This window comes from Cucumis melo, chromosome 8 (genome assembly GCF_025177605.1).
Source record: "Cucumis melo cultivar AY chromosome 8, USDA_Cmelo_AY_1.0, whole genome shotgun sequence".
Taxonomy (NCBI): Eukaryota; Viridiplantae; Streptophyta; class Magnoliopsida; order Cucurbitales; family Cucurbitaceae; genus Cucumis; species Cucumis melo.
The window spans coordinates 21,065,357-21,080,272 of NC_066864.1; the positions used below are offsets into that span (position 1 = coordinate 21,065,357).

The following is a 14,916-nucleotide window of genomic DNA, read 5'->3' on the forward strand; positions in this document are numbered from 1 at the left end:
TGGACTTAGGTAGGCCTTCGATGAAGTCCATAAAAATGTCACTCCATATGATGTTGGGTACTTCTAATGGTAATAAGAGGTCAACCGGTGATAGAGCTAGTGATTTATTCTTTTGGCATATTAGGCATTGCTCACAATATTTCTTCGCATCTTGTTTCATCCCTTCCCAATATAGTTCTCCAGCTAATCTTTTGTAGGTTTTGAGGAATCTGGAATGCCTTCCAAATACAGAGTCATGGTAAGTGTGTAGTATCGTGGGGAGCAATGTTGAGTTTTGGATATAACTGGCCTGTCTTTGTATCTCAACATTTCTTGTTGGATAGAAAATTTGTTTCCTCTTTCCCTCCTTCCTTCACTTCAACTATTATCTTCTGCAGTCGTTCGTCTCTTTCTACCTCCTCTTTGACTACTGATAGATCAATCAATGTTGGTGCTGTTAGGCTATAGATGCACTGTGGGAGGCATTCTTGATAGAGCGTCTGCTGCTTTATTCTCTAGTCCAGGTTTGTAGATTACTTCGAATGAGTAACCTAGAAGTTTGGCTATCCATTTTTGATATTAAGGCTGAATTACTCTTTGCTCCAATAGAAATTTCAATGACCTTTGGTCTGTTTTTACTAAGAATTTCCTGCCAAGTAAGTAGGGCCTCCATCTTTGAACAGCTAGGACAACCACCATGAGTTCTCTTTCATATACTAGCTTTGCTCTATCACGTACTGCTAGTGTATGGCTGAAGTAGGCTTGGGGCATTTGGATTGCATAAGTACTCCTCCAATTCCGTAGCCCGAGACATCCGTTTCTACTTCAAAAATGGCATTGAAGTCTAGTAATGCCAGTACCGGGAGTGTCATCATGGCATTTTGTAACTTTAGGAATGTTTCTTCTGCTTCTTCATTCCATTTGAATCCTCAAAGTTTCAGTAATTGTGTTAATGGGGTTACTATTGAGCCATAATGTTGCACGGATTTTCTGTAATAGCCTGTTAGGCCTAGGAAGCCTCGTACCTCTCTTACATTCTTTGGTGTTGGCCACTCCTTGATTGCTCTAATTTTTTCAGGATCGACTTCTACTCATTTACCTGAGATGATGTGTCCCAAGTAATCTACCCTTGTCTTAGCGAAGCTGCACTTCTTTTGATTTGCATATAGTTCATTCTTCCTCAGTATTTCTAGAGCCAATCCCAAATGTTGTAGATGAGCCTCCAAATCTCTACTGTAGATTAAGATATCATCAAAGAAAACCAGCTACGAATTTCGTTAGGTAAGGTTTGAAGATTGAGTTCATTAGAGATTGGAATGTTGATGGAGCATTGGTTAAACCAAATGGCATAACCATAATTCATAGTGGCCTTCGTGAGTTCGGAATGCGGTTTTCTCAATATCATCCTTGCACATTCGAATTTGATGGTATCCTGCCTTCAAGTCGATTTAGAGAACCATGTTGCCCCATTTAATTCATCAAATAATTCTCAATAGTTACATTATTCTAGACTCGGTAATCTACACAAAAGTGCCAGCTTTTGTCTTTCTTTCTCATAATATTGGACTAGAGTATGGGCTATTGCTAGGACTTATCACTCCTGATTTCAACATTTCATCGACCAATTTCTCCATTTCAGCTTTTTGTTGAAAGGCGTAGCAGTATAGTCTGACGTTTACTGGGTTAGTGTTCTGTTTGAGATGGATATGATATTCTATACTTCTCTGTGGGCTTCAGGCCATGTGAAAACATCTTCAAATTTCTTGAGCACTATCGACACTAATTCTTCTGTGGTTAGGAGGACTTCCTCTAATTCCTTCTCACTTTCTTCTAAGGATGTGAACTCACCCTCCATGGATCGACACTCTACCAGGAAACCTTGGTCAGAATCTTCCCAGGTTTTAATCAAGTTTTTCAGGCTCACTCTGGCCTTAGTTAGGCTGGGATCTCCCTTGATTGTGATCTTCTTTCCTTGATGAAGGAAGTTCATGGTTAAATTCTGCCAATCTACTTCTGTAATGCCTAGTGAATACAGCCATTGCATTCCTAGAACCATGTCTACTCCTCCCAGTTCTAGTGGTAGGAAATTGGCTGTTATTTTCCACTCATTTATGGTTCTACAGCTTCACATATTCCCTTTCCTTTGATTGTTGTTCTTGATCCTAGGATTACTCCATAGTGAGAAGTATCCTTGGTAGCCATTTGTAGTTTGTTCACCAGCTTTTCTAATATAAAATTGTTGGTAGCACCACAATCTATTAAGATCACTACTTCTTTTCCTTTGATGTTTCCTCGTACTTTCATGGTTCCCGGATTAGAGAGGCCCACTACTGATTTGATGGATAACTCTACAATGGCCTGATCTTCTTCTGCTACTCTCACCATCTTCAATTCACCTCTTCTACAATTTCAAATTCTTCATTGTCATCTTTTACTACATACATTCTCAGCTCTCTTTGTTCTTTGGCCTTGCACTTGTGGTCATGAGAGTATTTCTCATTGCACCCAAAACACAGCCCCTTTTCTTTTTTGGATTGGAATTCTGCATCACTTAATCTCTTTGAGGGTCCTTCTTTCTTTTCTTCTCCAACTGTATTCCCTCTTAATGTGATGGTTCTCATAGGAAACATAGTGTTGCCCTTATTATCATTCGTTTTGTAAGTAGATGAGGATGGTGTAAAGTACTTACCTCCATTGTAGCATTTAAGATTTGCTTCATTTCGGATAATCTCTTTGATTTCCATGAGCTGAGCGAGTTGCATCATCTGGGCTTAAACCGACTGGTTGGCAAAACTCTACTTCGGCCATGATCCATGGTAACAAACAATTCATGAAAGTTTCCTCGATTACTGGATTGGGCAAGCCTGATAATGGTGCCATTAGTTTATTGAAATGATTCTGATACTCTTCTACCGTAGTTTCTTGTCGAATCCTCAAGAATTGCCCACATATCAATCCTTCTCTTACTGACCTGAATTGCACTAGCAATCACTCCTTCAAGTTCGGCTAGCTTGTGGATTTTTCCCTTTCTTCCTGTGCTCTATACCAATTCAGAGCGGGTCCTTCAAAGCTAATGGTTTCGACAAGCATTTTCTCGAAGTCAGTCAATTTATGAATTTGGAAGTACCGGTCTGCACGAAAAAGCCATCTATCTGGATATTCACCATTGAACATTGGCATTTCGACTTTCTTAAACTTGTTTCGATCATTGCTTTTCTCTTCGTTTTCCTTATCATTCGTGTCAAGCTCATCGATTTCGTTTGTGATTTTTTCTTTCATTTTGCTGGTCGATCCTTCTGATTCTCGCGTTGATGATTGCTCTTTCATCAGTCCTTCAATATATTTCAGAATTAACTGCTGCTAGTGTTGATTCTTCGTTTTGTGAGTTGATTTTCTCCAGGTGTTTCGTTATTTTTGCTTCTAATTCCAGTAGTCGTTGGAGCTTAGTTTGAATATTGACAATCTCTTGTTCGACAACTCTGAACCTTTCTTCAGCTTTCTTTGCCATCTTTCTTTTCTTGCCCAGGATGAATTGCTCTGATACCAATGTGATGGAACTCCTTCTGGTATTCAATCACGTAACTCTCTTTATTGATAATATTGCTCAATTACAGGTAGAACTCTCTCTCTTGGTTGCTCTCTCTCTTGGTTATTCTATCTCTCAAGAATTAACCCAAGAACTCTCATAAGATTTGCCTGCCTATCTACTCGGCTCATATGCCTATTTATAATACTCAGACTCAACTACTTTTCTAACTGATTTTCCTAACCGACTTGGCTAACTGATTATAACAGTTTTCTATTAACAGACTTAACTAACAAACTTAACTTATTTTCTTTCTTCTGTTGTATGTTTGGATGATAGGGGGTCTATCAGCAAGATGGCACATATGTAGAGTATTTAAAGAAATTCTTGAACCATTCTACCCCTTACCTGAAATGGCTAGAAGTGTGTCGATGGATGCCTTCTTAACGGAATTGTAACCGGAGTTGAGAGTAGAGGTGGTTAGCCGTCACACCAAAAATTTAGACGAATGTATGAAGGAAGTCCAAAGGGTAAATGACTGAAATATTGCCCTAAGTCTCGCCTTAAATGACCTCGAGGTCCATAGGTCTAGTAAGAAGGAGGCACAAATCGCCAGAGCCCAATAGACCCAATCAGAGAAAAACAATGTAAAGGGCAAGTTCAAAAGCTAGATGCGACCAAGTACAATACCTATTCGAGGGAACTATACGAGAAAAGGGCCACCGATTAAGAGGCTATTCGGCGGTGAATTGCGAAATCGTTTAGATAAGGGGTTTTGTTTTCCTTGCAACGAGAAGTGGTTCCATGGTCATTGATGCAAGGTGAGGGAGAACAGGAAGCTGATGTTGTTCATCATGAACGAAGAAGAGGATTGTGAAGAAGAACCAGAAGAGGGAACAGGGGAGAATGAACCCGAGACTGTCGAACTAAAATTGATGAAAGTAAACGGAAAGACGGAAATTGCACTTCGAAACATCCATGGTTTCACTGAAAAGGGAACCATAAAATTGAGGGGAAGAATCAAGGGTAGAGAGGTAATTGTGTTGGTTGACAGTAGAGAGTGCTACAATTTTATACACTAGGGATTGGTGGAGGAACTCCACTTACCGGTCGCGGATGGAACAAAGATTGAGTGACTATAGGAGACAGGATGGAAATAAAAGGGGCAATGCCTCTGCCAAAGAGTTGAACTAAAATTGCCAGAGATTACCTTTAAAGCGGACTTCTTAGCCATCGATCTAGGTAAATTGGATGTGGTACTAAGGTTGTCGTGGCTATGCTCGATAGGATTTATGGAGGTTCATTGGCCTTCAAAATCAATAGCGTTCAGAATGGAAAACAGAATGGTGGTCACCAAGAGAGATTCATTATTAACTACGAAAGAGTGTTCATTAAAACAACTGACCAGGATGCGGGACGAGGAAGATCAGGGATTTTGGGTCGAATTTCAGAATTTGGGGTGTGAGGAAGATGAGGAAATAGAAGATGAGATCAGCAAAAGAGGAGATGAGGAAGGGCTGCCAATGATACATGCATTACTGAAGCAATATGAGGACATCTTCGAGACAACCAGGAAGTTGCCTCAGAAAAAAGCAATTGATCATCGAATTCTGAAAATGGAAGGTCAAAAACCCATTAACGTGAGGCCATATAAGTATGGGCATATCCAAAAAGCTAAGATAGAGAAACTAGTGATGGAGATGATGCAGGTCAAGTAGAAGCCTGTATTCCAGCCTTGTACTGCTAGTTAAGAAAAAGACGGGTCGGCATTTCTATGTGGACTACCGCAAATTGCATCAAGCCACAATAGCAAATAAGGTCTCCATTTCGGTGATAGAAGAACTGCTGGTTGAATTACATGGGGCAGCTGTATTTTCGAATCCAGGTATCACCAAATCAGAATGAGGGAAGAGGACATAGAGAAGACAACTTTTCGGATTCACGAGGGGCACTACAAATTCCTTGTAATGCCATTTGGTTTAACCAATGCTCCGGCCACTTTTCAGTCATTAATGGAACCAAGTTTTCCGCCCGTTCCTTCACCGATTTGTGCTGGTGTTTTTTTATGACATTTTAGTCTACAGCCCCAACATTCACAGAACATGAGAGACATTTGGGGTAGTGTTCAACATATTGAGAGACAATGAGCTCTATGCCAACCGGAAGAAATGTGTTATAGGACACTCAAGAATATAGTATTTGAGGCATGGTATTTCAAGCAAAGGAGTGGAAGCCGATGGGGAGAAAGTCTAGGCAATGGTGAATTGACCATAACTCAAAGATGTAACGGAACTCCAGGATTTTTAAGTTTGACGGGATACTATAGAAGGTTCGTCAGAAAATATGGGGACATTGCTGCACCTCTAACCAAGTTATGGCAAAAGAACGCTTTCAAATGGAGTGAAAAGGCCACCTCGACATTTGAAACACTAAAAGGAGCTATGATATTGAAGTGTTGTGTTATTTTTCTCTCCGCAGATTGAATGCGAGATGGGCATACAATTTGATTACCGTGCTCTCATCCGTTTATAAATAATTTTGTTGATTTGTCAACTAAGGTTCAAACTCTGCGACTTGCAATGCGAGGAGACATGGTTGTGCGGTAAAAGGTGCTGACTATGCCTCTAGGCAAGGATCATGCTATAAAAGGTACACATCCTACCTATGCATTGTTACTTCTATTGAGTTTGTGTTGAGTACAAGTTTTCCTCTCGCTTGCCCAAGTGTAAGCGAAGCGAGAGGTTTCCTAGGTAAGCTACAGTCGAACACAGGGAATTCTTATCAATCTTAGTTATAATGCTTACTTCTAATTTCAGGCGGTATAAATCTATACAGTGTAAATATAAATGCATTCTAATTCTATTATTTATATTAGGGGTTTCTGTAGAAGATGGAATGGAATGGAATGATCATGAAATACAAACTAACTTGTGGTAAAGAAAGGTGCAAGAAAGTCTACGTGTTGCAGGCGATTTAAGCCATGTGAGATACCTTGATGCGATATAGATCATTTAACCATCCTCTAATTAAGGTGAGCAACCTCTCGGTGCCTAATGTCACACTTGTACTCCTTTCAGGACACAAATGATGGAGGTAAAAAGCCAGAATGGAATTTGTTTCCAAACTCCTTTCCACGTGTGTTTAGCTGTCTTTGCTACTTATGCTCTCGAGTAGTTGGCGACATGTGCTTGATTCCTTCTCTTAAAGAGAATCAGGCATTAGGATTAAGTTCAGGCTAAACACGATGAGTCTTATAATTAAAGAACCTTTATCAAGTACATAACACAGACTTAAACTACTTATAATACTTCAACAAGATAATGAATAGAAAGCGATGAGAGAATGACAGTGAATAAATATGCATTGTATTGATTAATGTTGGCCTCTTGCCATGAGAATAATAACATTCAAACAATACATTAAAAGATACATAAATGGGAAGTCAAGAAGGGTGTCATCCGCAAAATGCATTGTTGTTCATTCCTTGGCTCTTTTACAAGTTCGGGGAATGGTTTGTGAGCTTTTTTCTCTAATCTCTCTCTAAGCTCTCACTCAGAAGTTAATCAAGAAGAGGTGAAGGTGGGGAATTTCTACAGTCATGGGGAAGGGTTCTAAAACACCTTCCACCAGCCCCCAAGAGGATTTTTACATGGTGAAGTTGGAGATCTTTATAGGCATGTTTGGTCGGCAAAATAATTATGTCCTGCTGCACACTGTCCTTATCCTCTGTAACTGTCAACACAAAAAGTAGTCGTTTCACGTCACATCGACTCCAACTACCATTTTTGTCTTCTAACAAATCACCATGCATTATGAATCGTGGTCAGAACACCTCACGATTTTGTTCGCCAGACAGCTTCTTATCGCTAAGTTCTTGAATGCGTTCTTCTGCAATTCGCTTCATTTCTTCTTTTCATCATCCAACATTTAAAAACACTTAAAAACATAGTTAATCAGGCATGGTGACTTATGTAAGTTGCATTCTTTTAACTTTATAAATTTGTAATAAAAGTTACGTGTTTTAGTCCTTTATCTCGCATTTTGACTCCATTGTTTTACCTAAAAGGTCATAATAACTTATATTTCTACAAGTTATCAGATATCAGTACCGATTTTGGCACTTGGGGGCTGTCCTAACACAAAATTCAAGACAAGTAGCCTTCTTTAGTCAGAAATTGTCTCCACGGGTCCAAACTAAGTCAATTTACAAAAGGGAACTCATGGCGGTGGTATTCTCTATGCAGAAATGGAGACACTACTTACTAGGCTCGAAATTTACGGAGATGTGGGACCAAAAAGCTTAAATTCCTGACTGGACAGCGGGAAGTCCAACCTCAATTTCAAAAATGGTTTACGAAACTTTTGGGGTATAATTTCGAAATATTGCTTCAAGCAGGTCTACAAAATAAGGCAACGACGCCTTGTCTCGAATCAACCAGCCAGTAGAACTCCATGTATTGACAGCCCCGGGTATAGTTGATGTGGAGGTGGTCATGAAAGAAGTTGAAGAGGATGGAGAACTGCTGAAAATTATAGAATTGTTAAGAACGGATCCAAATGGGAAGCTGAAATATGAATTGAGTAACAGACAACTATGCTGTAAGGGGAGGTAGGTCCTACTGTGAACATCATTCCCCATCCCATCATTGCTACACACCTTTCTGTTAGACCCCCAATTAGATTTGTTTACAGCAGAAGGAAGAGTTAGTTATATTAGTTGGAATTAGTTATATTAGTTGCAATAGTGTATCACATACTCTACACGTGTGAATTAGTTAGAGGTCGGCAAGTGGTAGTATAAATACAAATAGCGTTTAGGCGGGAAGGATATGGATTTTCTGGGGAAAGCTTCACTGTGATTTCTTGAGAGAGAGAAAGACAGTAGAGACAGAAGAGAATTGAGTTTCACTCAATTCTATATTGTAACCCATTCATCAATTAATAAAGAGAGAAATTCAATACAAGTAGATAGTGTTCCATCAAATTGGTATCAGAGCCGACGATCCGTAGCATCAAAATGGTCCAGACACGCATCGAAGAACGATTTGAGATGATTGACTAGGAGATCGCTGGAATGAAGAAAGAAATAAGTAAAATGCCTGTGATTGAATTTAGCTTGAGCGAAATAGCAAAGAACATCGAGCTAATGCAACTACAATCGGAAAAGCAGCAGCAAATGTTACTGACGATGGAAACGAATGCGCGAGAACGATCCGCGATGAGGGAAAGAACGACAAAAACACCTGTGCGCAACGCTGAAAACGTTAAAGGAAAGGAGAACGAAGCCTCGTCGAGCAAAACAGAGGAATCGAACCGAAATTTCGGAAACGACCGAAACGAAAAGAAGAACGAAGCCGATGAAAGCTACAGCGACCGAAACAAGTTCAAAAAGGTGGAAATGCCTGTATTCACCGGCGAAGATCCGGATTCGTGGTCATTCCGCGCCGAGAGGTACTTCCAAATCCATAAGTTAACTGAGTCCGAAAAATGTTAGTGTCTACTGTTAGTTTCGACGGTCCTGCGTTGAACTGGTTTAGATCGCAAGAAGAAAGAGAAAAATTTACAAGTTGGACGAATCTTAAAGAACGAATGTTAGTGCGATTTAGATCAAGCAAAGACAGAACTATCAGTGCACAATTTTTACGAATCAAACAGGAATCCACTATGGAAGAGTATAGGAACCTGTTCGATAAACTTGTTGCACCATTATCCGATCTGCTAGAACGACTGGTAGAGGATACCTTCATGAATGGACTGGTACCTTGGATTAGAGCGGAAGTTGCCTTCTGTAGACCGAAGAGTTTAGCCAAAATGATGGAGGTAGCGCAGTTGGTAGAAAACAGAGAGATTTTGAGAAGAGAAGCAAATTTAAACAGGTATTCTGGCAGGAAAAATTCCGTTCAAGCTTCTGGAGGTGTAATAAAGTTGCCATTAATAGTGCTATTGGAGAAATTAAGGGAAATACCACATTTCCTATTAGAACGATCACCTTGAGAAGTCCGAGCCCAAATGAAAATAGAATAGAAGGAACCTATAAGCGACTGCCGGATGCAGGATTTCAAATCCGGGGAAAAGAAAGGTTTATGTTTCAGATGCAACGAGAAGTATTTGGCCGACCATAAATGTAAAATGGAGCATCGTGAATTAAGAATGTTTATAGTAGCAAATGATAAAGAAGAGTTCGAAATTGTCGAAGGAAAAGAGGTAGAGAAGGGAGAGTTGAATAAGCTAGAAGTCAAGGGAGATACCACCACTTTTGTTGAACTCTCAATCAACTCAGTGGTAAGTTTGAATGACCCGAGCACTATGAAGGTGAGGGGCAAGCTGCAGGATGAAGATGTGATAATACTAATCGACTGTGGTGCAACTCATAACTTTGTGTCTGAAAAGTTAGTCAAGAAGTTGCTTATTCCGATTAAAGAGATAGCACACTACGGTGTTATTTTGGGCTCAGGAGCTGCTGTCCAAGGTAAAGGGATTTGTGAGAAGCTGGAAATACGTATGAAGAACTGGATAGTTAAGGAAGATTTTTTACCCTTGGAGCTCAGTGGTGTTGATATCATACTAGGAATGCAGTGGCTCCACTCCTTAGGGGTAACTACTGTGGACTGGAAGAACTTGTTGCTAACCTTTTCCGTTGAAGGAAAATCTATCAAAATTCAAGGAGATCTGAGCTTGACTAAAGCAAGGGTTAGTCTCAGGAATATGATCAAAGCTTGGGAAGAGAGAGACGAAGGTTTCCTCATTGAATGTCGAGCAGTAGAAGTTGTGACTCCGAGTGACAATGATTGCTATATGGCAAACATGGAGATTGAGGTCGATAGTACCCTAAGCACAGTATTAAAACAATTTGAGGATGTGTTCGAATGGCTAGAAAAACTTCCTCCTAGAAGGGAAATAGAGCATCAAATATACTTGAAGCAAGGAACCGATCCTATAAACGTGAGACCTTATCGTTATGGGTTTCAACAGAAGGAAGAAATGGAAAAACTGGTCAAAGAGATGTTGGGGTCAGGAGTTATAAGTCCCAGCACCAGCTCTTTCTCTAGTCCTGTTTTATTGGTGAAGAAAAAAGATGGAAGTTGGCGTTTTTGTGTGGATTACAAGGCTGTGAATAATGCAACAATTCTAGATAAATTTCCAATCCCAGTAGTTGAGGAATTATTTGATGAATTAGGTGGTGCGGCTGTGTTCTCCAAAATTGACTTGAAGTCAGGGTATCACCAAATTAGAATGGTTGATGAGGATATTGAAAAAACGGCTTTTAGAACTCATGAGGGTCATTATGAGTTCTTAGTTATGCCCTTTGGGTTAACGAACGCACCAGCCACTTTCCAAGCGTTGATGAATGCAATATTTAAGCCCTTTTTGAGAAAATTTGTATTAGTATTCTTTGATGACACTCATCTACAGTCAAGATGCGGTTGACCACGTAGAACATATGAGAAATGTGCTCTCTATACTAAGAGAACATGAGTTGTACGCAAACAAGAAGAAATGCAATTTTGCCCAGCACAAAGTGGAATATCTAGGCCATATTATATTCGGGGAAGGGGTTGAAGTGGATCCGGAGAAGATCAAGTCAATTACTAAGTGGCCAAAACCTATGAACATCAAAGAAGTTAGAAGTTTTTTTGGGCTCACGGGGTATTGTAGACGTTTTGTACAGAACTATGGAGCTATTGCAGCACCATTGACTCAGCTGTTGAAAAAAGGGGGATATAAATGGACTGCTAAAGCTGAGGATGCATTTGATCGACTTAAGAAGGCAATGTCATCTCTTCCAGTGTTGGCACTACCAGACTTTAATCAGCCTTTTGAAATAGAGACTGATGCTTTGGGCTACGGTGTTGGAGCAGTGCTAATTCAGGCGAGGAGACCAATTGCATACTACAGCCATACGTTATCTTTGAGAGACAGAGCCTGGCCAGTGTACGAGAGGGAATTAATGGCTGGTGTTAGCCATCCAACGGTGGAGACCCTACTTATTGGGAGGAAAATTCAAGGTGAAAACTGATCAGAAGTCACTTAAGTTTTTGCTGGAACAGAGGGTTATCCAAACTCAATACCAAAAATGGGTAGCAAAACTTTTGGGGTACTCCTTTGAAGTAGTGTACAAGCCAAGTGCTGAAAATCGAGCTGCTGATGCCCTTTCTCGAATGCCAACTGAGGTAGAATTAAAGGGCTTATCTGTGCCAGTGACAGTGGATTTGGAACTGATCAAGAAAGAAGTGCATCAGGATCCCAAATTCCAGAAGTTGATAGCAGAATTGAGAGAGTTGGAAGACCGGCAAGACAGTAAATATTCGCTCCAAAATGATGTTCTAAAGTATAAGGATAGGTTGGTGATCACCAAAACCTCTTCGTTAATTCCCACAATTTTAGATACCTACCATAATTCTGTTGTTGGAGGGCACTCAGGGTTTCTAAGAACCTACAAGAGGGTATCTAGTGACTTAGATTGGGAAGGTATGAAGGCAGATATTAAGAAGCATTGTGAGGAATGTTTGATATGCCAAAGAAACAAATCCCTAGCCTTGTCTCCTGCTGGATTGTTAGTACCTTTGGAGATTCTGCAAGCCATTTGGAATGATATATCTATGGACTTTGTGGAAGGCCTACCAAAGGCTAGTGGGTTTGAAGTGATCTTGGTAGTGGTGGATAGATTGAGCAAGTACGGTCATTTCCTGCCTCTTAAACACCCCTTTACCGCAAAATTGGTGGCCGAATTATTTGTGAAGGAAGTTGTTACAAGAGAGAGACCACTAACAATATTGTTTATCAGCTATTACAAGAGAGAGACTCGATCATCAATGCATTGAAGGAGAACTTAGTAATCGCTCAAAACTGGATGAAAAAGCAAGTGGATTTAAGCAAAAGAGATCTGAATTTTCAAGCAGTGGATGAGGTGTATCTGAAACTGAGGCCCTATCGGCAAAGATCTCTAGAGGAAGAGAAGCGAGAAACTCTCACAAAAATTTTTGGGCCATACCAAATCATAAAAAGGATTGGAGAAGTTGCTTATCGCCTGGAATTGCCACCGGAAGCTAGCGTTCGTAATGTTCTCCACATATCACAGCAGAAGCTTAAGTTGTGGCACAATCAGCAAGTGCAACATCAATTCCCGACGCTAATCGAGGAGTTTGAACTACAGCTGAGCCCAGAGTTAGTGTTGGGAATTAGATGGAACGGAGAAATTGCAACAAACGAATAGCTAATGAAATGGAAAGGACTACGTGATAGTGAGGCAACTTGGGAGATGGTACGCCTAATAAAACAATAGTTCCCATCTTTCCACCTTAAGGACAAGGTGCAATTTGAGCCGAGCGGTAACTTTAGACCCTTGTTTCTACACAAATATAAAAGCCTTAAGGACAAGGTGCAATTTGAGCCGAGCAGTAACTTTAGACCCTTGTTTCTACACAAATATAAAAGAAGACGTAAAAAGGCGAATCCACATAACCAAGGAGGAGGATAGCACCCGAGGGCCCACTGTGAAGGGAGTATAAATAGGGAATGTTTTTGGGGATTAGGTTTTTTGGGTATTGATTTTGGTAAAAAGCTGTGGTTGGTTTTGGGAGAAGTTTCCGACCTTCTCGAAGGAGCTGGGTTGTCTTTATTGAATTCATGTTGCTTTTATTTCGTGCATTTATGTTAATGGTTGGTTGGTGAACATTTTATTTTGATATCAATATATTACTGCGGAATATTGTCCCTATTTTAGCCCTCGTTGAGATTAACCTGAGTTTCAGGTTTAGTATCCTAACAGGCTAATATTTAAACTTTATTTGTTTTTAATACATTTTTCTTTGTTAAAAAACCTCATTACTCTCATAAAGGTTCCTTATCATGCATGCATACATACATATATACATACATAATACATATATATATATATATATTTTTTTTTTTAAAGTAAACAATAAGCTATGAGTTTATTTTGGCGCCTTGCGCTTACGCTCCTGAGGCATATTGCCCTTTAGCGCACCTGAGGCTTTAGAAATAATTGATCTGATAGTGGTAAAGTCTTGATTGAAAACAAATAAATGTATAACAAGTGTAATTAGAACTTGCAATGCTATTTGCAGACATGGTATTTATTTTAACTTCTATTCAATGAAGAATCCATTTGATACACAAGTGGAAATGATAACTTTGTATCATTTCAGCTGCCCTTGTTAGGTACTCAATAGCTGGAAACTTTCTGGGATTACCTGCAGTAACTGTTCCAGTAAGATGGCAATATTCTTATTCTGGTAGTCGATAGAGTAGTACCAATAAGTAATAATCTATTGGACTTGTTGACTTTGTCTTACAGGTTGGATATGATAAAACTGGTTTACCAATAGGCCTTCAGTTCATCGGAAGGCCTTGGTCTGAAGCAACTCTCATTCATATAGCATGTGCAATGCAGGTAAACTTGTGATTCCCTAACACTATCAATAACTGCTTCCTTAGTTTTGTTTTAATAATTTGGTAATGATCTGCTGGTTGTATATGTTTTAGTTTCCTTTTAGGAGTTCATTTTCTCTTCTTCAGTAATTTTAACCTTCTATTTCATTGAATTGAACGCTTGAATAAGTGTTGAACTAACCCTTTCTGGAAAAGATTATTAATCAATGTTTTACATAAAACTCAATCAACTTAACACTCAAAATCGAGTTATTTGCAATCAATTTAAACTTGAAGTGGAGGAGATGAGAGGAAGCCAAACACATTAAGATAGGAATGTTGATATTAGGATAAGCGTGCTATAGTAATTAGGTTAGGCAAGTGAGAATGGGAGAGGTTAGGCTAAGCTATGAGGTATTATTAAAAAGCATATCAAGCTCAAACCAGGTTAATACCTTCCTAAAGACCTTTGGTGGTGCTTGCTATTTTACCCAACAACCTTACCAACGACACAAATTTAGCTTACATACTATCAAATATGTGTGTTGGATATGATGACAAATAATCATAAGACGCAGAAATTTCTCATTCTATTCCGATATTCAAAGAGTTACATTGTTTATATCACTTATAGATTTGTACACAAAATAGTCTGTGAATACAAATCTCTCCCTTGGCTCAAAATCAAATTAAACTGAGAACACTAATCTTAATTCTCTTTTCTATCATATCAAGTTGCTGCATTTGAATTTTAAATTAATGGGCATTTGGTTTCAGGCTCTCTGTATTGGTGATTACAAAAGGCCACAAATTTTTTACGATCTTCTGAGCAAAGAATAAGTCAGAAAGAAACTTCATAACTTTTATGCAATATGTTGTATGTTTGTTTGGTCAATTTGGATATGCAGAGAGTTGTGAGGGAGTTGGTTTGTATTTAATTGCTGGAAGAGATCGACTTCCACATCAGTATTTTGTACTTTATACGGATTTATCTTTCTCATAAACATAGAATTTGAATA

The 14,916-nt window shown here is 39.3% G+C and overlaps 1 protein-coding gene across 2 annotated transcripts in view; it reads left to right on the forward strand.

Moving 5' to 3' along the window:
* Positions 1-14,916, forward strand: part of LOC103486097 (fatty acid amide hydrolase-like) — a 39,999-nt gene extending 25,083 nt beyond the window's left edge. The window contains exons 18-20 of one of the 2 annotated variants that reach the window (XM_008443933.3): positions 13,675-13,736; positions 13,824-13,919; positions 14,675-14,916. In XM_008443933.3, coding sequence (XP_008442155.1) covers positions 13,675-13,736; positions 13,824-13,919; positions 14,675-14,737 — 221 coding nt within the window. In that variant the 3' untranslated portion in view covers positions 14,738-14,916. Of the gene's footprint in view, positions 1-3,844; positions 5,314-13,674; positions 13,737-13,823; positions 13,920-14,674 lie in introns of those variants that run through there. The other variant, XM_051088264.1, reaches the window with a different exon arrangement.